The sequence below is a fragment of the Oncorhynchus masou genome, chromosome 27, assembly GCF_036934945.1.
Source record: "Oncorhynchus masou masou isolate Uvic2021 chromosome 27, UVic_Omas_1.1, whole genome shotgun sequence".
Classification (NCBI taxonomy): Eukaryota; Metazoa; Chordata; class Actinopteri; order Salmoniformes; family Salmonidae; genus Oncorhynchus; species Oncorhynchus masou.
Window position 1 is genome coordinate 4,286,676 of NC_088238.1, and position 21,545 is coordinate 4,308,220.

A 21,545-nucleotide genomic window follows, 5' to 3' on the forward strand; every position below is an offset into this window, starting at 1 on the left:
AGTTATTAAGTAGAATGGATACATAGACCCAGAGTGCAAGAGTATTCTCTAAGGTAGTACTAGTCAATATAGTTATTAAGTAGAATGGATACATAGACCCAGAGTGCAAGAGTATTCTCTAACTAAGGTAGTACTAGTCAATATAGTTATTAAGTAGAATGGATACATGGACCCAGAGTGCAGAGTATTCTCTAAGGTAGTACTAGTCAATATAGTTGTTAAGTAGAATGGATACATGGACCCAGAGTGCAGAGTATTCTCTAAGGTAGTACTAGTCAATATAGTTATTAAGTAGAATGGATACATAGACCCAGAGTGCAGAGTATTCTCTAACTAAGGTAGTACTAGTCAATATAGTTGTTAAGTAGAATGGATACATAGACCCAGAGTGCAGAGTATTCTCTAAGGTAGTACTAGTCAATATAGTTATTAAGTAGAATGGATACATAGACCCAGAGTGCAGAGTATTCTCTAAGGTAGTACTAGTCAATATAGTTGTTAAGTAGAATGGATACATAGACCCAGAGTGCAGAGTATTCTCTAAGGTAGTACTAGTCAATATAGTTATTAAGTAGAATGGATACATGGACCCAGAGTGCAGAGTATTCTCTAAGGTAGTACTAGTCAATATAGTTGTTAAGTAGAATGGATACATAGACCCAGAGTGCAGAGTATTCTCTAAGGTAGTACTAGTCAATATAGTTGTTAAGTAGAATGGATACATAGACCCAGAGTGCAGAGTATTCTCTAAGGTAGTACTAGTCAATATAGTTGTTAAGTAGAATGGATACATAGACCCAGAGTGCAGAGTATTCTCTAAGGTAGTACTAGTCAATATAGTTATTAAGTAGAATGGATACATAGACCCAGAGTGCAGAGTATTCTCTAAGGTAGTACTAGTCAATATAGTTATTAAGTAGAATGGATACATAGACCCAGAGTGCAGAGTATTCTCTAAGGTAGTACTAGTCAATATAGTTGTTAAGTAGAATGGATACATGAACCCAGAGTGCAGAGTATTCTCTAAGGTAGTACTAGTCAATATAGTTGTTAAGTAGAATGGATACATGGACCCAGAGTGCAGAGTATTCTCTAAGGTAGTACTAGTCAATATAGTTGTTAAGTAGAATGGATACATAGACCCAGAGTGCAGAGTATTCTCTAACTAAGGTAGTACTAGTCAATATAGTTGTTAAGTAGAATGGATACATGAACCCAGAGTGCAGAGTATTCTCTAAGGTAGTACTAGTCAATATAGTTATTAAGTAGAATGGATACATGGACCCAGAGTGCAGAGTATTCTCTAAGGTAGTACTAGTCAATATAGTTATTAAGTAGAATGGATACATAGACCCAGAGTGCAGAGTATTCTCTAAGGTAGTACTAGTCAATATAGTTATTAAGTAGAATGGATACATGGACCCAGAGTGCAGAGTATTCTCTAACTAAGGTAGTACTAGTCAATATAGTTGTTAAGTAGAATGGATACATGGACCCAGAGTGCAGAGTATTCTCTAACTAAGGTAGTACTAGTCAATATAGTTATTAAGTAGAATGGATACATAGACCCAGAGTGCAGAGTATTCTCTAACTAAGGTAGTACTAGTCAATATAGTTATTAAGTAGAATGGATACATGGACCCAGAGTGCAGAGTATTCTCTAAGGTAGTACTAGTCAATATAGTTGTTAAGTAGAATGGATACATGGACCCAGAGTGCAGAGTATTCTCTAAGGTAGTACTAGTCAATATAGTTGTTAAGTAGAATGGATACATAGACCCAGAGTGCAGAGTATTCTCTAAGGTAGTACTAGTCAATATAGTTGTTAAGTAGAATGGATACATGGACCCAGAGTGCAGAGTATTCTCTAACTAAGGTAGTACTAGTCAATATAGTTGTTAAGTAGAATGGATACATTGTATAACAACTATCATCCCTGGCATCATTGGATCATTGTAAATGAATATGAGTTTCAGACAGAGAGACAGAGGGTTGTGTACTGACCCGTCCTTCCCTGTGCAGACACAGCATTAGTCAGCTCTCCACTGTGTGTGACCACCTCAGCCCGGTACACACGGCCAGCTACCAGTCCCTGGAACAGGTGTTCTCTCTGCTCCACGCCCAGCTCCTGGGCTGCCAGGGTAGTGGTTGAGCCCTCCAGGCCACCGTACAGGACCACTTGGTACCCACTCCACTCCCTGCCCCAGGCAGCCAGCTGATGGAGAGACGGTCAGTACGCTTCCCACCCTGGACGTGGAGAGAGCGCACTGGGGCTGGGACTGGGGGAGAAGAGGGTAGAGAGGGTTATTTGGGGGTGAGGGATGGAAGAGAGAAGAATAGATGTTTGGGGGGATGGTTAAGGGGATGGGGAGAAGAGAGAGAAAAGGGGTTGGGGGAGGAGAGAGAGAAAAGGGGGTTGGGGGAGAAGAGAGAGAACAGGGGTTTGGGGGAGAAGAGAGAGAACAGGGGTTTGGGGGGGAAGAGAGAGAACAGGGTTTTGGGGGAGAAGAGAGAGAACAGGGGTTTGGGGGAGAAGAGAGAGAACAGGGTTTGGGGGGGAAGAGAGAGAACAGGGTTTTGGGTGGGAAGAGAGAGAACAGGGTTTTGGGTGGGAAGAGAGAGAACAGGGGTTTGGGGGAGAAGAGAGAGAACAGGGGTTTGGGGGTGAAGAGAGAGAACAGGGTTTTGGGGTAGAGGAGAGAGAACAGGGTTTTGGGGGAGAAGAGAGAGAACAGGGTTTTGGGGGGGAAGAGAGAGAACAGGGGTTAGGGGGAGAAGAGAGAGAACAGGGGTTTGGGGGAGAAGAGAGAGAACAGGGGTTTGGGCGAGAAGAGAGAGAACAGGGGTTTGGGGGAGAAGAGAGAGAACAGGGGTTTGGGGGAGAAGAGAGAGAACAGGGATTTGGGGAGAAGAGAGAGAACAGGGTTTTGGGGGGAGAGAGAGAACAGGGTTTTGGGGGGAGAGAGAACAGGGTTTTGGGGGAGAAGAGAGAGAACAGGGGTTTGTGTGGGAAGAGAGAGAACAGGGGTTTGGGGGAGAAGAGAGAGAACAGGGGTTTGGGGGAGAAGAGAGAGAACAGGGGTTTGGGGGGGAAGAGAGAGAACAGGGGTTTGGGGGAGAAGAGAGAGAACAGGGGTTTGGGGGGAAGAGAGAGAACAGGGGTTTGGGGGAGAAGAGAGAGAACAGGGTTTTGGGGAGAAGAGAGAGAACAGGGGTTTGGGGGGAAGAGAGAGAACAGGGTTTTGGGGGGGAAGAGAGAGAGCAGGGTTTTGGGGGGGAAGAGAGAGAACAGGGGTTTGGGGGAGAAGAGAGAGAACAGGGGTTTGGGGGAGAAGAGAGAGAACAGGGTTTTGGGGGGGAAGAGAGAGAACAGGGGTTTGGGGGAGAAGAGAGAGAACAGGGGTTTGGGGGGGAAGAGAGAGAACAGGGTGATAGCGTTAGTTCATGCTCTGTTGTATTATCAAGAGGAAAGGCAGAGATTCTGAACAGGGTTGTGTATCTGGTGTGTAGACATCCACCTGGACATTAACATTCATCTGATGAGAGAAGTTCTTCATCATGTTTAATCACTCAAATGTCTGTCAGACCAATGACGTTCTAATCTCTCCTGGGTCGACTACGTGACACAAATGGCATCTGGACAAATTACGTGAGTTTTTACTTCTGGGTTGTCGAGATGAATGAAGAAGTGAGCTCAGAGGTCAGACAAGAGGCTGTGTAAAAGTCACAGTCATTCACATATAAAATCCCATTGGGAGAAAAGTCATTTTGACATTCACATCGTTGACAAAACAAAAAGATAACCAAGCAGGGAATGTAATGACATTAAGGCAGTGATTTCCGCAGACTGTCTCCCACCTCAAAGACCATAAACTGCATTACATCCATCAACACAGTACATTGATAAATGAGCCCCTTCTACAGAGCAGTATGGGAATATTCACATCAGAGTTTTAATAACAGTCTCAGGCCCAACAAAGAGCTACCACACATCAACTCTGCAATAAGAAATGAACAAATGCAACCAACTGACTAGTGGCGAGTTTCCACTGACGATTTACTCCCGTGTTTTAGCCAAAAACACTCGGACTTTTCTGTTTCTATCTACAGCAGGACCCCGTGTCTCACTGGGACATGGCTCCTGTTCTCTCTTGGGTCTAATGCCAGGCCGCTGGTACCTTTTCTGTTTCTATCTACAGCAGGACCCCATGTCTCACTGGGACATGGCTCCTGTTCTCTCTTGGGTCTAATGCCAGGCCGCTGGTACCTTTTCTGTTTCTATCTACAGCAGGACCCCGTGTCTCACTGGGACATGGCTCCTGTTCTCTCTTGGGTGTAATGCCAGGGCGCTGGTACCTTTTCTGTTTCTATCTACAGCAGGACCCCGTGTCTCACTGGGACATGGCTCCTGTTCAATCTTGGGTCTAATGCCAGGCCGCTGGTACCTTTTCTGTTTCTATCTACAGCAGGACCCCGTGTCTCACTGGGACATGGCTCCTGTTCTCTCTTGGGTCTAATGCCAGGGCGCTGGTACCTGTCATCTGGTACATACAGCGCATTCGGAAAGTATTCAGGCCCCTTGACCTTTTTCCACATTTTGTTACGTTACAGCCTTGTTCTAATATGAATTAAATAAAAATGATCCTCATCAATCTACACACAACACACCATAATGACAAAGCGAAAACAGGTTTTTAGACATTTTTGCAAATTTATAAAAAATAAATCAACAGAAATACCTTATTTATGTAAGTATTCAGACCCTTTTTCTTTGAGACTCTAAATTGAGATCAGGTGCATCTTGTTTCCATCGATCATCCTTGAGATGTTTCTACAACTTGATTTGGAAAGGCACACACCTGTCTATATAAGGTCCCACAGTTGACAGTGCATGTCAGAGCAAAAACCAAGCCATGAGGTGGAAGAAATTGTCCAGGAAGTGGAGGTGACCAAGAAACCGAAGGTCACTCTCACAGAGCTCCAGAGTTCCTCTGTGGAGTTAGGAGAAACTTCCAGAAGAGCAACCATCTCTGCAGGCCTTCAGGGTAAAGTGGTCAGACGGAAGCCGCTCATCAGTAAAAGACACATGACAGCCTGCTTGGAGTTTGCCAAAAGGCACCTAAAGACCACGAGAAACAAGTCTCTCAGGCTGATGAAACCAAGATTGAACACTTTGGCCTGAATGCCAAGCGCCACGTCTGGAGGAAACCTGGAACCATCCCTACGGTGAAGCATGGTGGTGGTAGCATCATGTCTGGAGGAAACCTGGAACCATCCCTACAGTGAAGCATGGTGGTGGTAGCATCATGTCTGGAGGAAACCTGGAACCATCCCTACAGTGAAGCATGGTGGTGGCAGCATCATGCTGTGGGGATGTTTTTCAGCAGCAGGGACTGGAAGACTAGTCAGGATTGAGGGAAAGATGAAGGGAGCAAAGTACAGAGAGATCCTTGATGAAAACCTGCTCCAGGGCGCTCAGGACCTCAGACTGAGGCGAAGGTTTAACTTCCAACAGGACAACGACCCTAAGCACACAGCCAAGACAACGCAGGAGTGGCTTCGGGACCAGACTGTGGACTTCAACACCTCCTCACAAAGCATCTAAATGATGCAGAGGTTGTTGATTCTGCTCAACGCCAAGTCTTTTTTTGTGTCACAGTCCTGATGGAAATAACAATAACACCAGAGACACATTAAAATAAACCACTGGCTCAGTGGGGAAAACCCCAAGGCGTTACTGTCATGTCTTATTATGTCTGTTCCTGTCCTTTCTCTTCACTCTGTCTCTCTCTGCTGGTCTTATTAGGTTACCTTCTCTTTCTCTCCTTCTCCAGCTGTTCCTCATCTCCTCTAACTAGCTCATTCACCCTTTCCCCACCTGTTCCCTTTTTTCCCTCTGATTAGGTCTCTATTTCTCTCTCTGTTCCTGCTACTTTCGGTGTCAGATTCTCGTTTGTGTTTCTCATGCCAGAAGCAAGCTATCGTCTCGTTTGCTTCCACCTAGTCCTATCCTGTCGGAGTCTGCCTGGCAGGTGCATCCTGCACTCTACTAACTATCTTTTGTTCCATTGACAACGTCGGAAGAGGATCTATGCCATTCCTGTTTTTTCATTAAAAGAACTCTGTTTCTGTTAAAACCGCTTTTGGGTCTTCACTCAAGTTCATAACAGTTACAGTCATTTGCACTGGCTCAGTGGGGAAAACCCCAAGGCGTTACAGTCATTTGCACTGGTTCAGTGGGGAAAAGCCCAAGGCGTTACAGTCATTTGCACTGGCTCAGTGGGGAAAAGCCCAAGGCGTTACAGTCATTTGCACTGGCTCAGTGGGGGAAACCCCAAGGCGTTACAGTCATTTGCACTGGCTCAGTGGGGAAAACCCCAAGGCGTTACAGTCATTTGCACTGGCTCAGTGGGGAAAAACCCCAAGGCATTACAGTCATTTGCACTGGCTCAGTGGGGAAAAACCCCAAGGCGTTACAGTCATTTGCACTGGCTCAGTGGGGAAAACCCCAAGGCGTTACAGTCATTTGCACTGGCTCAGTGGGGAAAACCCCAAGGCGTTACAGTCATTTGCACTGGCTCAGTGGGGAAAAGCCCCAAGGCGTTACAGTCATTTGCACTGGCTCAGTGGGGAAAAGCCCCAAGGCGTTACAGTCATTTGCACTGGCTCAGTGGGGAAAAGCCCCAAGGCATTACAGTCATTTGCACTGGCTCAGTGGGGAAAAACCCAAAGGCATTACAGTCATTTGCACTGGCTCAGTGGGGAAAAACCCCAAGGCGTTACAGTCATTTGCACTGGCTCAGTGGGGAAAACCCCAAGGAGTTACAGTCATTTGCACTGGCTGAGTGGGGAAAAGCACCAAGGCGTTACAGTCATTTGCACTGGCTCAGTGGGGAAAAACCCCAAGGCGTTACAGTCATTTGCACTAGCTCAGTGGGGAAAACCCCAAGGCGTTACAGTCATTTGCACTGGCTGAGTGGGGAAAAGCCCCAAGGCGTTACAGTCATTTGCACTGGCTCAGTGGGGAAAAGCCCCAAGGCATTACAGTCATTTGCACTGGCTCAGTGGGGAAAAGACCAAGGCGTTACAGTCATTTGCACTGGCTCAGTGGGGAAAAGCCCAAGGCGTTACAGTCATTTGCACTGGCTCAGTGGGGAAAAGCCCCAAGGCATTACAGTCATTTGCACTGGCTCAGTGGGGAAAAGCCCAAGGCATTACAGTCATTTGCACTGGCTCAGTGGGGAAAAGCCCAAGGCATTACAGTCATTTTTACTGGCTCAGTGGGGAAAAGCCCAAGGCATTACAGTCATTTGCACTGGCTCAGTGGGGAAAAGCCCAAGGCATTACAGTCATTTGCACTGGCTCAGTGGGGAAAAGCCCAAGGCGTTACAGTCATTTGCACTGGCTCAGTGGGGAAAACCCCAAGGCGTTACAGTCATTTGCACTGGCTCAGTGGGGAAAAGCCCCAAGGCGTTACAGTCATTTGCACTGGCTCAGTGGGGAAAAGCCCCAAGGCGTTACAGTCATTTGCACTGGCTCAGTGGGGAAAAGCCCCAAGGCATTACAGTCATTTGCACTGGCTCAGTGGGGAAAACCCAAAGGCATTACAGTCATTTGCACTGGCTCAGTGGGGAAAAACCCCAAGGCGTTACAGTCATTTGCACTGGCTCAGTGGGGAAAACCCCAAGGAGTTACAGTCATTTGCACTGGCTGAGTGGGGAAAAGCACCAAGGCGTTACAGTCATTTGCACTGGCTCAGTGGGGAAAAACCCCAAGGCGTTACAGTCATTTGCACTAGCTCAGTGGGGAAAACCCCAAGGCGTTACAGTCATTTGCACTGGCTGAGTGGGGAAAAGCCCCAAGGCGTTACAGTCATTTGCACTGGCTCAGTGGGGAAAAGCCCCAAGGCATTACAGTCATTTGCACTGGCTCAGTGGGGAAAAGCCCAAGGCGTTACAGTCATTTGCACTGGCTCAGTGGGGAAAAGCCCAAGGCGTTACAGTCATTTGCACTGGCTCAGTGGGGAAAAGCCCCAAGGCATTACAGTCATTTGCACTGGCTCAGTGGGGAAAAGCACCAAGGCGTTACAGTCATTTGCACTGGCTCAGTGGGGAAAAACCCCAAGGCGTTACAGTCATTTGCACTAGCTCAGTGGGGAAAACCCCAAGGCGTTACAGTCATTTGCACTGGCTGAGTGGGGAAAAGCCCCAAGGCGTTACAGTCATTTGCACTGGCTCAGTGGGGAAAAGCCCCAAGGCATTACAGTCATTTGCACTGGCTCAGTGGGGAAAAGCCCAAGGCGTTACAGTCATTTGCACTGGCTCAGTGGGGAAAAGCCCAAGGCGTTACAGTCATTTGCACTGGCTCAGTGGGGAAAAGCCCCAAGGCATTACAGTCATTTGCACTGGCTCAGTGGGGAAAAGCCCAAGGCATTACAGTCATTTGCACTGGCTCAGTGGGGAAAAGCCCAAGGCATTACAGTCATTTGCACTGGCTCAGTGGGGAAAAGCCCAAGGCATTACAGTCATTTGCACTGGCTCAGTGGGGAAAAACCCCAAGGCGTTACAGTCATTTGCACTGGCTCAGTGGGGAAAACCCCAAGGCGTTACAGTCATTTGCACTGGCTGAGTGGGGAAAAGCCCCAAGGCGTTACAGTCATTTGCACTGGCTCAGTGGGGAAAAGCCCCAAGGCATTACAGTCATTTGCACTGGCTCAGTGGGGAAAAGCCCAAGGCGTTACAGTCATTTGCACTGGCTCAGTGGGGAAAAGCCCAAGGCATTACAGTCATTTTTACTGGCTCAGTGGGGAAAAGCCCAAGGCATTACAGTCATTTGCACTGGCTCAGTGGGGAAAAGCCCAAGGCATTACAGTCATTTGCACTGGCTCAGTGGGGAAAAGCCCAAGGCATTACAGTCATTTGCACTGGCTCAGTGGGGAAAAGCCCAAGGCATTACAGTCATTTTTACTGGCTCAGTGGGGAAAAGCCCAAGGCATTACAGTCATTTGCACTGGCTCAGTGGGGAAAAGCCCAAGGCATTACAGTCATTTGCACTGGCTCAGTGGGGAAAAGCCCAAGGCATTACAGTCATTTGCACTGGCTCAGTGGGGAGACATTTGGCTTGTTAGGCACAATATATGTTGAGAAAACCTTGGCTCATAAAAAAAAAATGTACAGCGATTAGCGTTCACATTCAGCCGGATGTCTGTGGTGATACTTTATGAGGACGACACGGAGTCATGGAGGACACATTATATTATATCATTCCTACATTCAGAATGAATTTCACATGTCACATGTCCATCAAGTCACATGTCCGTCAAGTCACATGTCCGTCAAGTCACATGTCCGTCAAGTCACATGTCCAACAAGTCACATGTCAGTCAAGTCACATGTCCAACAAGTCACATGTCCATCAAGTCACATGTCCATCAAGTCACATGTCCATCATGTCACATGTCCGTCAAGTCACATGTCCGTCAAGTCACATGTCCATCATGTCACATGTCCGTCAAGTCACATGTCCATCATGTCACATGTCCGTCAAGTCACATGTCCGTCAAGTCACATGTCCATCAAGTCACATGTCCGTCAAGTCACATGTCCGTCAAGTCACATGTCCATCAAGTCACATGTCCGTCAAGTCACATGTCCGTCAAGTCACATGTCCGTCAAGTCACATGTCCATCGTGTCACATGTCCGTCAAGTCACATGTCCGTCAAGTCACATGTCCGTCAAGTCACATGTCCAACAAGTCACATGTCCGTTAAGTCACATGTCCGTCAAGTCACATGTCCATCAATTCACATGTCCATCAAGTCACATGTCCAACAAGTCACATGTCCGTCAAGTCACATGTCCGTCAAGTCACATGTCCGTCAAGTCACATGTCCGTCAAGTCACATGTCCGTCAAGTCACATGTCCATCAAGTCACATGTCCATCAAGTCACATGTCCAACAAGTCACATGTCCAACAAGTCACATGTCCAACAAGTCACATGTCCATAAAGTCACATGTCCATAAAGTCACATGTCCATCATGTCACATGTCCATCAAGTCACATGTCCGTCAAGTCACATGTCCGTCAAGTCACATATCCGTCAAGTCACATGTCCATCAAGTCACATGTCCAACAAGTCACATGTCCAACAAGTCACATGTCCAACAAGTCACATGTCCATAAAGTCACATGTCCATTGTGTCACATGTCCATCATGTCACATGTCCATCAAGTCACATGTCCATCAAGTCACATGTCCATCGTGTCACATGTCCGTCAAAAGAAACAGGTATTGTTTCACACATTATATTATATCATTCCTACATTCAGAATGAATTTCAGCATCGTACACATACACTAACCGATTCATACATACTAAATGAATAAGTCACATGTCCGTCAAGTCACATGTCCGTCGTACACATACACTAACCGATTCATACATACTAAATGAATAAGTCACATGTCCATCAAAAGAAACAGGTATTTGTTTGACACATTATAGATTGAATTGACAATAAAGTAAATAAAGGATCATTTATATACAAAAGCTATTTTACAGTAAACAAATTAACAACAGACTTCCAGCAGACTTCTAGAGAAGGAATTTCATCAAGCGCAGCACTTTACTGAGAAATTGATGATAAAAAAGATTGTGGGGGCTGTTTTGTTAGACATCAGTGCAACTTTTGACATTATCGATCGTAGTCTGCTGATGGAAAAACATATGTGTTATGGATTTCCCATGCTACATTGTGGATAAAGAGTTACCAGTCTAATAGAACACAGAGGGTATTCTTTAATGGAAGCCTCTCCAATAAAATCCATTTAATATCAGGAATTCCCCAGGGCAGCTGTCTAGGCCCTTTACTTTTTAAAATCTTTACTAATGACATGCCTCTGTCTTTGAGTAAAGCCTATGTCTATGTATGCGGATGACTCAACACCATACACCTCAGCTACTACAGTGACGGAAATGACTGGAACTTTTAACAAAGAGCTGCAGTTAGTTTCAGAATGGGTAGCAAGGAATAAGTCAATATTTAAAAAACTAAAAGCTATGTATTTGGGACAAATCATTCACTAAACCCCAACTAAATATTGTAATGAATCATGGGGAAATTGAGCAAGTTGAGGAGACTAAACTGCTTGGAGTAACCCTGGACTGTAAAACTGTCATGGTCAAAACATATTGATACAACAAATCACATTTTTGCTAAGATGGGAAGAAGTCTGTCAATAATAACATCACTATCTTAACATCACTATCAACTATCAACAAGGCAGGTCCAACAGGCCCTAGTTTCTACCTTCTTAACAACACTATCAACAAGGCAGGTCCAACAGGTCCTAGTTTCTACCTTCTTAACAACACTATCAACAAGGCAGGTCCAACAGGCCCTGGTTTTATCGCACCTGGACTACTGTTCAGTTGTGTGGTCAGGTACCACAAAGAGGGATTTAGGAAAATTGAAATTGGCTCAGAACAGGGCAGCACGGCTGGCACTTGGATCTATACAGAGAGCTAAAATGAATAATATTCATGTAAATCTCTCCTGACTCAAAGTGGAGGAGAGATTGACTTTATGTTGAATGCACCTAGCGGTCTGTTTAATCTACTGGCACACAGCTCAGACTCCCCACAAGACATGCCACCAGAGGTCTCTTCACAGTCCCCAAGTCCAGAACAGACTATGGCATAGGCACAGTACTACATAGAGCCATGACTACATGGAACTCTATTCCACAGTACTACATAGAGCCATGACTACATGGAACTCTATTCCACTGTACTACATAGAGCCATGACTACATGGAACTCTATTCCACAGTACTACATAGAGCCATGACTACATGGAACTCTATTCCACAGTACTACACAGAGCCATGACTACATGGAACTCTATTCCACAGTGCTACATAGAGCCATGACTACATGGAACTCTATTCCACAGTACTACATAGAGACATGACTACATGGAACTCTATTCCACAGTACTACATAGAGACATGACAACATGGAACTCTATTCCACAGTACTACATAGAGACATGACAACATGGAACTCTATTTCACAGTACTACATAGAGCCATGACTACATGGAACTCTATTCCACAGTACTACACAGAGCCATGACAACATGGAACTCTATTCCACAGTACTACACTGAGCCATGACTACATGGAACTCTATTCCACAGTACTACATAGAGCCATGACTACATGGAACTCTATTCCACAGTGCTACATAGAGCCATGACTACATGGAACTCTATTCCACAGTACTACATAGAGCCATGACTACATGGAACTCTATTCCACAGTACTACATAGAGACATGACTACATGGAACTCTATTCCACAGTACTACATAGAGCCATGACTACATGGAACTCTATTCCACGTCAAGTAACTGATGCAAGCAGTGAAATTAGATTTTTTAAACCGATAAAAAATACACCTTATGGAAGAGAGGGTACTGTGAAGAGACACACAGGCACAGCCACGTGCATACAAACATACAATGACATATTCACTATACACACACATACACATGGATTTTGGGTTGTAGATATGTGGTAGTAGAGTAGGGGCCTGAGGGCACACATTCAATGTGTTGTGAAACCTGTTGAATGTTTTGTAATGTTTTAGAAATGATAGAACTGCCTTCATTTTGCTGGACCCCAGGAATAGTAGCTGCTGCCTTGGCAGGAACTAATGGGGATCCCTACTAAACCCCAGGAAGAGTAGCTGCTGCCTTGGCAGGAACTAATGGGGATCCATAATAAACCCCAGGAAGAGTAGCTGCTGCCTTGACAGGAACTAATGGGGATCCATAATAAACCCCAGGAAGAGTAGCTGCTGCCTTGACAGGAACAAATGGGGATCCATAATAAACCCCAGGAAGAGTAGCTGCTGCTTTGGCAGGAACTAATGGGGATCCTTGATAAATACATATACTAATATTCATACACTACTCCCGGGTGAAATGCACGTCAACGCAAACAGAATTTGAGGTGTTGATTTAGCTTGGAGTTTGGGACGGTGTTGGACTACAAAGCACACTTCAATTATTTGACCCAGGTGTGTCAGATGATTCCCGTGTGTGTCCGTCTCACCTGTCCGTGCGAGGATAGAGGAGTCACTGCTCATGCCTCTGCTCCTGCTCACCACCTCCATCTTGTACAGCGTCCCTGGGACCAGACCAGAGAAGGAGCACGTCTGGGTTCCGGCCTCCACGGTCTGACGGCCACGCAACGTCTCGTCAACGTTATACAGGAACAGGTCGTAACCGTCCACGTAGCCCTCGGACGGGCGCCAAGTGAAACTCAGACCGCTGGTGTTGGCAGTCATCACCGTCAGACCGTTGACTGCAGCTGGACCTGAGGGAGGGAAAGAGGGAGGGAGAGAGGGGAGGAGGGAGGTAAGGAGAGAGAAAGAGAGGGAGAGGGGAGGGAGTGCGGTAAGGAGGGAGAGAGAGAGAGAGAGAGGGAGGAGGGTGGTAAGGAGAGAGAGAGAGAGAGAGAGAGAGAGAGGGAGAGAGGGAGAGAGAGAGAGGGGGAGGAGGGAGGTAAGGAGAGAGAAAGAGAGGGGGAGAGAAAGAGAGAGAGAGGGGAGGGCGGTAAGGAGAGAGAGAGGGAGAGAGGGAGAGAGAGAGAGAGGGGGAGGAGGGAGGTAAGGAGAGAGAAAGAGAGGGAGAGAGAGAGGGGAGGAGGGAGGTAAGGAGAGAGAAAGAGAGGGAGAGAGAGAGAGGGGGGAGGAGGGTGGTAAGGAGAGAGAGAGGGAGAGATACTTTTATTTCTATTTCTGCTATTACCTGATACAGTGATACAGTAATAATGACTGTCTCTGACACAGTAATAATGACTGTCTCTAATACAGTGATAATGACCGTCTCTGATACAGTGATAATGACCACCTCTGATACAGTGATAATGACTGTCTCTGACACAGTGATAATAACTGTCTCTTAAACAGTAATAATGACTGTCTCTGATACAGCAATAATGACTGTCTCTGATACAGTAATAATGACTGTCTCTGACACAGCGATAATGACTGTCTCTGACACAGTAATAATGACTGTCTCTGATACAGTAATAATGGCTGTCTCTGATACAGCGATAATGACTGTCTCTGATATAGCGATAATGACTATCTCTCATACAGCGATAATGACTGCCTCTGATACAGCGATAATGACGGTCTCTGACACAGCGATAATGACTGTCTCCGATGTAGCGATAATGGCTGTCTCTGACATAGCAACAATGACTGTCTCCGATATAGCGATAATGACTGTCTCTGATACAGCGATAATGACTGTCTCTGACACAGTGATAATGACGTCTATGATACAGTGATAATGACTGTCTCTGATACAGCGATAATGACGGTCTCTGATACAGCGATAATGACTGTCTCCGATGTAGCGATAATGGCTGTCTCTGACATAGCAACTATGACTGTCTCCGATATAGCGATAATGACTGTCTCCGATGTAGCGATAATGGCTGTCTCCGACATAGCAACAATGACTGTCTCTGATATAGCGATAATGACTATCTCTGACACAGTAATAATGACGGTCTCTGATACAGCGATAATGACTGTCTCTGACACAGCGATAATGACTATCTCTGACACAGTAATAATGACGGTCTCTGATACAGCGATAATGACTGTCTCTGACACAGCGATAATGACTATCTCTGACACAGTAATAATGACGGTCTCTGATACAGTGAAAATGACTGTCTCTGACACAGTGAAAATGACTGTCTCTGACACAGTGATAATGACTGTCTCTGACACAGTACTAATGACTGTCTCTGACACAGTGATAATGACTGTCTCTGACACAGCGATAATGACTGTCTCTGACACAGTGCTAATGACTGTCTCTGACAGTGATAATGACTGTCTCTGACACAGTGCTAATGACTGTCTCTGATACAGCGATAATGACTGTCTCTGATACAGTGATAATGACTGTCTCTGACACAGTGCTAATGACTGTCTCTGACAGTGATAATGACTGTCTCTGATACAGCGATAATGACTGTCTCTGATACAGTGATAATGACTGTCTCTGATACAGTGATAATGACTGTCTCTGACACAGTGCTAATGACTGTCTCTGACACAGTGCTAATGACTGTCTCTGATACAGTGATAATGACGGTCTCTGATACAGTGATAATGACTGTCTCTGACACAGTGATAATGACGGTCTCCGATACAGCGATAATGATGGTCTCTGACAGTGATAATGACTGTCTCTGATACAGTGCTAATGACTGTCTCTGACACAGTGCTAATTACTGTCTCTGACACAGTGCTAATGACTGTCTCTGACACAGTGCTAATGACTGTCTCTGACACAATGATAATGACTGTCTCTGATACAGTGATAATGACAGTCTCTGATATAGCGATAATGACTGTCTCTGATACAGTGATAATGACGGTCTCTGACACAGCGATAATGACTGCCTCCGATACAGCGATAATGACTGTCTCTGACACATTGATAATGACTTTCTCTGACACAGTGATAATGACTGTCTCTGACACAGGAAAGTGGTGCCTCTTACGTGTTTGTCCCTCAGCCACGGCCTCCTTGCCGTAGATCCCTCCACTGACGGACACGACCCGAACTCGGTACCACTTCCCAGGGGTGAGCTGGTCGAAGAGGTGCCTGGTGGAGCCCTGGGGCATGGAAATATTAGAGACTAAGTCACGTCCATCATCCAGGAGCTGGATCTTGTAACCATCGTACACTCCCACTGTAGTCTCCCAGGTCACTGTCAGACTGTGGGTGGTGTGGTCACTGTCTGCCTGGAGCGCTGTCACTGTGGAGGGGACTGGAGAGAGAGAGAGAGAGAGAGAGAGAGAGAGAGAGAGAGAGAGAGAGAGACAAAGAGAAAGAGACAGACAGAGAGCCGTTAAATTCTACAACCACCTAAAAGAAAGTGGGGGGGGGATTGGACAGGTCCAGGGAGAGGTTAGACATCCCCATGGCTGGGAGGGTTATATTGCAGTATTCTTGATCTCCGAACTTGTTATGAAGAGAATCAGTTTCCAATGATTTTAGAGTTAGACTTTTCCATGAAGACGACAAATGATAATGACAACTGTTGATGATAATGACAACGGTTGATGATAATGACAACTGTTGTTCCGCTATAATTCAAGACAAAGCCCTGTGTGTCTTAATGGCTCCAGTCCAAACTGTGTGTTATCATACAGGTCTATTCTGAACATTCACCTGTTCATCCAGTAGCACTGCTGTTATTGACCAGTGTTCCACTCAGGGACTGAGCTGTCCCCTCCCTCCCTGCCTCTCCACCCTCCCGCTCCTATTCTCCTCCCATTCCCTCTCCTATTCTCCTCTCATTCCCTCTCCTATTCTCCTCTCATTCCCTCTCCTATTCTCCTCTCATTCCCTCTTCTATTCTCCTCCCATTCCCTCTCCTATTCTCCTCTCATTCCCGCTCCTATTCTCCTCCCATTCCCTCTCATATTCTCCTCTCATTCCCTCTTCTATTCTCCTCCCATTCCCTCTCCTATTCTCCTCTCATTCCCTCTTCTATTCTCCTCCCATTCCCTCTCCTATTCTCCTCTCATTCCCTCTTCTATTCTCCTCCCATTCCCTCTCCTATTCTCCTCTCATTCCCTCTTCTATTCTCCTCCCATTCCCCCTCCTATTCCCCCCTCTCTCCTATTCTCCTCCCATTCCCTCTCCTATTCCCCCCTCTCTCCTATTCTCCTCCCATTCCCCCTCCTATTCCCCCCTCTCTCCTATTCTCCTCCCATTCCCTCTCCTATTCTCCTCCCATTCCCCCTCCTATTCCCCCTCTCTCCTATTCTCCTCCCATTACCTCTCCTATTCCCCCTCTCTCCTATTCTCCTCCTATTACCTCTCCTATTCCCCTCTCTCTCCTATTCTCCTCCTATTCCCTCTCCTATTCCCCTCCTCCTTACCTGTTCGTCCAGTAGTTGTTGAATTATTGACCAGTATTCCACTCAGGGACTGAACCTCGACCCCGTACAGCTGTCCTGGTACCAGACCCTGAAAGTCCAGCTCAGTGACGTGTTTGGGGACAGGTCTGGTCTCCAGAAGGTGTGCTCCCTGGGATAGGGACACGGTGTACATGTCCACGTCTCCATCACCAGGGGTCCAGGACACCCTCAGACTGGCAGCCTGGTCCCCTGGCCGGGCATGGAGGTTCCTCACCTGGCTGGGGACTGGGGGGGTTGAGAGAGAAGGCAGAGAGACAGGAGTGAAGGGAGGGGGGAGGAGAATGGAGATGGGTCAGAATGTGGATCACTTATAAAAAAATAAGTTGAAGACTGGCCAAAAAAACAACGTGGTGTTTTTTTATTTTAAAATCTTTAGATGATGTTCTATGGAATGAAGCGATAACAAAAGGTTATTCTGCTGTTTGTCCTGAAATAACTGTGACAGAAATGCTATGAAACACAATGTGAGGTTATTTGGAAAACCAACCCAGGCAGCTGCCCACTCTGTTCCCCACTGACCTGTCCTGCCCTCGATGAACTGAGGTCTCTGGTTGGGTCCACTGAAGGTGGACACCACCATCTTGTACAGGCGTCCCGGGGTGAGCGAGGCCAGGCGGTGGTCACGGGCCTCGTTGCCCAGGGTTACGGGCGGGTAAACCCGCGTGTCGTTGAAGAGGATCTGTACCTCGTAGTGATCAACGTCCCCAGCGCTGGAGACCATGTGACCACCAGATCACCTGTACCACTGTCACCCAGGGCCAGGCTCCGCACCGCAGAGGGGACTACGGAGACAGTCAAATACAACTTTATTTAAACATTTCAACTATTCACAGAACACTAAAGGGCTCAATGGTTTGGTTGGCTGAGGGGAATTTGACCCATGATGCCCACTAGTTTAAGGTTAACTTTGCGCTGCCAAAATGTTACTGAATGTGATCGTAGGTACAATCCCCATGCGCCGAATTCTAGATTTCACACCTACAAATTCTTATATTGGTTTTCCATGGACTTGGCCACACAGAAAACTCAGCAGCACAGCATTTTACTGAAAACTTCTACCAACACTGCAGTAGCAACAGACACAGACCCACAGACTGTAGTTAATAGACTCACACGTTCTGCCGTCAGTAGAAACACTGGACTGGTACTCTCCGCTCCAGGTGCTGACAGTGACCGTATAAAGCCTCCCGGGGACCAGGGAGCTGAACACACAGTCGTTCTGCGAGCGCGCCACCGTCTGGTTCTGGACGACCGTGTTGTTGTACTTAATGACCACCTCGTAACGGTCCAGGTCTCCGGACGCATGGCGCCAGTAGACCTTCAGGAAGTCGTCCCTGGCAGAGTGGATGGCGTTGGGGTTCTGGACACTGGAGGGTTCTGGGTAGAAGAGATGTCATCAGGTCAAGAGGTCAAGTAGGATGTGGGGTGTTTTTCATTAAACACAACACCGTTGTCATTTTAAGAGACACACGTTTTCTCCAAAAATGTTCCCTAACACTTGAACAATTTGTCTCCTAGATCACCAGAAAATGAATCATATTAACACATTCATCCATGTTAATATATACAGTGAATTCGGGAAAGTATTCAGACCCCTTGACTTTTTTCGCATGTTGTTAGGTTACAGCCTCATTCTAAAATGGAATGAATAGTTTTTTTCCCCTCATCAATCTACACACAATGCCCCATAATGACATCACAATACCCCATAATGACATCACAATACCCCATAATGACATCACAATACCCCATAACGGGGCGGCAGGGTAGCCTAGTGGTTAGAGCGTTGGACTAGTAACCGGAAGGTTGCAAATTCAAACCCCCTGACAAGGTACAAATCTGTCGTTCTGCCCCTGAACAAGGCAGTTAACCCACTGTTCCTAGGCCGTCATTGAAAATAAGAATTTGTTCTTAACTGATTTGCCTGGTTAAATAAAGGTACCCTATAATGACATCAAAATACCCTATAATGACATCACGATAACCTATAATGACATCACAATACCCCATAATGGCATCACAATACCCCACAATGACATCACAATAGCCCATAATGGCATCACAATACCCTATAATGACATCACAATACCCGATAATGGCATCACAATACCCCATAATGACATCACAATAGCCTATAATGACATCACAATGCCCCCATGCTGGCAAAGCAAAAGCAAGTTTTTAGACATTTTTGCTCATTTATAAAGAATGTACAACTGGATTAACACCTTTGGCAGCGATTACAGCCTTGAGTCTTCTTGGGTATGATGCTACAAGCTTGGCACATATGTATTTGGGGAGTTTCTCCCATTCTTCTCTGTAGATCCTCTCAAGCTCTGTCAGATTGGCTGAGAAGCATCACTGTATAGCTATTTTCAGGTCTCTCTAGAGGTGTCCGAACGGATTCAAGTCCGGGCTCTGGCTGGGCCACTCAAGGACATTCAGAGACTCCTGCGTTGTTTTGGCTGAGGGCTTTGGGTTGTTGTCCTGTTGGAAGGTGAACCTTCATCCCAATCTGAGGTCTTAGGGTTGTTGTCCTGTTGGAAGGTGAACCTTCATCCCAATCTGAGGTCTTGAGCACTCTGGAGCAGGTTTTCATCAAGGATCTCTCTGTACTTTGCTCCGTTCATATTTCCATTAATCTTGACTCGTCTCCCAGTCCCTGCTGCTGAAAAACATCCCCACAGCATGATGCTGTCACCATCATGCTTCACCGTAGGGATGGTGCCAGGTTTCCTCCAGATATGACGCTTGGCATTCAAGCCAAAGAGTTCCATATTGGTTTCATCAGACCAGAGAATCTTGTTTCTCATGGTCTGAGAGTCTTTAGGTGGCGGTTGGCAAGCTCAAAGTGGGTTGTCATGTGCCTTTTACTAAGGAGTGGCTTCCGTCTGGCCACACTAGCATAAAGGCCTGATTGGTGGAGTGCTGCAGAGATAGTTGTCCATAGGGTTCTTGGTCACATCCCTGACCAAGGACTTTCTCCCCATTTGCTCAGTTCGGCCGGGCGGCCAGCTCTAGGAAGGGTGTTGGTGGTTCAACACGTCTTTCATTTAAGAATGATGGAGGCCACTGTGTTCTTGGGGACCTTCAATGCTGCTGAAATCTGTTGGTACGCTTCCCCAGCTCTGTGCCTCGACAGAGCTGGGTTATTGCTCTGACATGCACTGTCAACTGTGGGACCTTATATAGACAGGTGTGTGCCTTTCCAGATCATGTCCAATCAATTGAATTTAGCACAGGTGGACTCCAATCAAGTTGTAGAAACATCTCAAGGATGATCAATGGAAACAGGATGTAACTGAGCTCAATTTCGAGTCTCACAGAAAAGGGTCTGAATGCTTATTAAGGTATTTCTGTTTTTTATTTTTAATAAAACCTGTTTTCGCTTTGTCATTATGGGGTATTGTACATAGATTGATGGGAGGAAATGTTACTTTAATCAATTTTAGAATAAGGCTGTAATGTAACAACATGTGCAAAAAGTCAAGGGGTCTGACTACTTTCCGAACGCACCGTGAACAGAGTGAAAGGCAGTGATCCAGATGAGGGGCCCAAGAGACTGTGTGTGTTGGTTTGTAATGCCTGCATCTGTGTGTGTTGGTTTGTAATGCCTGCATCTGTGTGTGTTGGTTTGTAATGCCTGCATCTGTGTGTGTTGGTTTGTAGTGCCTGCATCTGTGTGTGTTGGTTTGTAATGCCTGCATCTGTGTGTGTTGGTTTGTAGTGCCTGCATCTGTGTGTGTTGGTTTGTAATGCCTGCATCTGTGTGTGTTGGTTTGTAATGCCTGCATCTGTGTGTGTTGGTTTGTAATGCCTGCATCTGTGTGTGTTGGTTTGTAATGCCTGCATCTGTGTGTGTTGGTTTGTAATGCCTGCATCTGTGTGTGTTGGTTTGTAATGCCTGCATCTGTGTGTGTTGGTTTGTAAATGCCTGCATCTGTGTGTGTTGGTTTGTAAATGCCTGCATCTGTGTGTGTTGGTTTGTAATGCCTGCATCTGTGTGTGTTGGTTTGTAATGCCTGGATGTGTGCATGTGCGTGTGTGTGTGTGTGTGTGTGTGTGTGTGTGTGTGTGTGTGTGTGTGTGTGTGTGTGTGTGTGTGTGTGTGTGTGTGTGTGTGTGTGTGTGTGTGTGTGAGAGACCTACGTGTACGAGCCGTCACCACCGTGTTGTTCTGGAAGCTGCCGCTGCGGGTTGCTATGGAGACGGTGTACAGCCTCCCTGACTTGAGGGAGTTAAACACACACTCTGGGCTTGCCTTAGAAACCACCAGGTTGTGTACGGTCCTGTCGCGGTCCTTCAGTAGGACCAGGTAACTGTCCACATCTCCGACCGCTGGCTGCCACGACACCCCCAGGAAGTCTGGACGACCGTTGTTACTAACCGTAACCTCACCGACCGCAGCAGGTACTGAGGAGAGGGGGGGGGGGCAGAGACCGGTCATCGACAGAGAGGACACAGACACACGCGTTAGAGATAGAAGTCTGGACGACCGTTGTTACTGACCGTAACCT

At 46.4% G+C, this 21,545-nt stretch overlaps 1 protein-coding gene across 1 annotated transcript in view; it reads right to left on the minus strand.

Annotated features, from left to right (window-relative positions):
• Positions 1-21,545, minus strand: part of LOC135515573 (receptor-type tyrosine-protein phosphatase beta-like) — a 115,272-nt gene that overhangs the window by 66,692 nt on the left and 27,035 nt on the right. Inside the window, 9 exon segments of the mRNA XM_064939194.1 lie at positions 2,005-2,193; positions 2,196-2,279; positions 13,122-13,385; positions 15,600-15,869; positions 16,990-17,253; positions 17,548-17,745; positions 17,748-17,810; positions 18,142-18,405; positions 21,178-21,441. Of these exon segments, the coding sequence (XP_064795266.1) occupies positions 2,005-2,193; positions 2,196-2,279; positions 13,122-13,385; positions 15,600-15,869; positions 16,990-17,253; positions 17,548-17,745; positions 17,748-17,810; positions 18,142-18,405; positions 21,178-21,441 (1,860 nt within the window).